We start from the raw sequence: 2730 nt of genomic DNA on the forward strand, positions 1-2730 counted from the left end.
ATATACATATATATATACACACATACACACATATATGTAAAACTTGGGTTTATACACCTATCCCAATGTTTATATCAACTGATGATGAATGGACAAAGAAAATATTCCATAATGGAATATTATTTGGCAATAAAAATGAAATACTGATCCATGTTATAGCATCCACGAACTTTGAACACATCACGCTAAGTGAAAGAAGCCAGTCACAAAAGACCATATATTGTATGATTCCATTTATGTGAAATATCCAGAATAAGCAAATCTATACGTATAGAAAGTAAATTAGTGATTACCTGGGACTGGGGGAGGGGTGAATGGAAAATGACTGCTAATGGGTATGGGGCTGCTTTTCAGATTATTGAAAATGTTCTAAAATTACATTGAGGTGACAGTTATACAATTCCGTACATATAAAAATATATACTAAAAATCACTGAATTATACACTTCAAATGGATGAATTTTATGGTACGTCAAATACGTCTCAAAAAAGATGTGGGAAAAAACTTGCTAGAGGTTTTTTTTTCATTAGCCTTCATTTATGTTCCGTGAGAGAAGCAGGATGTTATAGGGTTCCAAGGTCAAATATATAGGCAATGTCAAGTTAAACAGGTCTCTTTTCTGAAGGCTTCTCAGAGCCTTTCATTCATATTATGTGCATAATGTGCATAATAAATCACCAATGGGGGGTAGAAGTGAGATATAGGCTGCATCATTTCCCAAACATATCTGGCCACAGAACCTTTTTTAGTGGAGCAGCATCACACAGGACTAGGTTTTGCAGAGCCCACTCTGGGAAACCACGTGCTTAGTAATTTTCTCATTCACTCATCAAGCACTACTTGACCCCTACAATGCTCCTGCAACTCAATCACTTCTGGGCTATAGAGATGAGGTCAGTACTTTCCTTGAACTCACAGAAAGCAGGTCTAGAAGAAAGAAAAGGAATGTGCTCGAACAAGTTAAACACACCAGGAAGAGCACAATGCCAGTGCTGTGAATCGAATACTGTGAGGCCCGATGAGAGAGATTAATTCTGACTGCGAACTGCGGAACACTTCGTGGAAGACCCAGCACTTCAGCCAGGCCTTCAACCGGGGTGGGCTGTGGACACACGGAGATGGGAGGAAAGGATCTGGCATGGGAGCTTAGGTCCCAGGGATAAAGGGGAGGAGGGGGTGTGTTTGTAGCAGGAGAACAATGAGTAGTTGACTTTAGCTGGAATATGAATGAAGCATAGTAAGACAAACAGCTGTAAAGGATTGTGGGTCGATCTTGGAGAGCCTTGAAATGTCAAACCCCAAAAATATGAGTATTTAAACTTCATCCTATATGAAATGGAGACCCATGGCAGTGGAAGCAGTCCTAAGCAAGTCGCTCTTGGAGCCTTAGGGGTTTAATCTGTAAAATGGGGCTCATTCTACCAGCCTTATCTCACCTCGCTGTGTGAGAATCAGAGAACTTGGCCACAGGGCAGTGTAGCCCTGAGCAAATTTTATTACTCAGCAGTAGAACAGCTGTTTCCAGTTCCTTCAGAAGAATGTGTGTCTCAGAAACACCTGACACACGATATTTCATCTCTGTGTCACGGCCAGACGGGAAATCTGAGATGAAAATGAACACTTTGAAACAGAACATATTTTAAAGTTCTGGAGCAGTCAAATCAGATCTGTATTTGATTTCATTTTATTTTGTTTAGAATGAAATAGGGACTGCAAGGAAGGAACAGCTGCTGGAAACAAAGACAGGGAAAGAATATAAACAGCAGATTGCCTGACTTTCATGTCAAGTACTAAGACAAGGAGTGTGTGTGTGTGTGTGTGTGTGTGTGTGTGTGTGTGTGTATGAGAGAGAGAGAGATACCAAAAGAGTATATGAGTGTGTGTTCTAGAGAGTATACGTGCACGTGTGTCCAAGTATGGATGAGTGTATTTGGGTATATAAATCTGTGAGAGAGTGTGCCTGTCTTGGTTAATGTGTGAGTTTGGGGTGTGTGTCTCTGTGTATGTGGGTATATGTTGGGAGTAGGGGTCCATGGAGAAGGCACTCCAGCAAAATTGCTGAACTGTTTACGTTTCTCCTACCACATGGTACAAGAACAAAGCAAGCTGGAGACAGTGATCCCAAGGTACTGCCAGGACTGGCAAAACTCCTCCCACAGGGACACCAAAACTTTACAGGTAGAAATCTCTGCTAGCCCAGGAGCCTTACCCAGCTGAGCTGTCCCGGGAGCGCCGAAGCCATCTTGCCACCATTTGTTCTATTCTGTGTGCTTTCCGTGTCTGGAATAAACTGGTCTCCAGCTCTTCCATTTACCTAAAAGGAAGAAGAACGTTCTTAAGAAGCTAACCTAAATACTATAAAGAGGATTCTGGCAAATCAGTATGATGTTTCCTGTACTTACCCATTTTAAGACATGCTGATCAAATAACTAGTGTTTTCCTTTTATCTGAAATCATCATAAATGGGTACTCAATGTCCACAAAGCGAACAACTTTAGTAACCCTTTGCCCTAAAGAGAGTCTTGTGATAAACAGTTTGGCTTAATATCTTAAAGAGTTAAACATAGGCCGGGTGCGGTGGCTCACACCTGTAATCCTAGCACTCTGGGAGGCCGAGGCGGGCGGATTATTTGAGCTCAGGAGTTTGAGACCAGCCTGAGCAAGAGCGAGACCCCCGTCTCTACTAAAAATAGAAAGAAAGTAATCAGACAACTAAAAATATACAGAAA

The 2730-nt window shown here is 41.5% G+C and overlaps 1 protein-coding gene across 1 annotated transcript in view; it reads right to left on the minus strand.

Annotated features, from left to right (window-relative positions):
- Positions 1-2730, minus strand: part of FRMPD1 (FERM and PDZ domain containing 1) — a 113562-nt gene that overhangs the window by 48027 nt on the left and 62805 nt on the right. Inside the window, exon 2 of the mRNA XM_012656156.1 lies at positions 2211-2315. Within this exon, the coding sequence (XP_012511610.1) occupies positions 2211-2311 (101 nt within the window). The 5' untranslated portion in view covers positions 2312-2315. The remainder of the gene's footprint in view (positions 1-2210; positions 2316-2730) is intronic.

Source organism: Propithecus coquereli, unplaced genomic scaffold (assembly GCF_000956105.1).
Source record: "Propithecus coquereli isolate 6110/MARCELLA unplaced genomic scaffold, Pcoq_1.0 Scaffold114, whole genome shotgun sequence".
Taxonomy (NCBI): domain Eukaryota; kingdom Metazoa; phylum Chordata; class Mammalia; order Primates; family Indriidae; genus Propithecus; species Propithecus coquereli.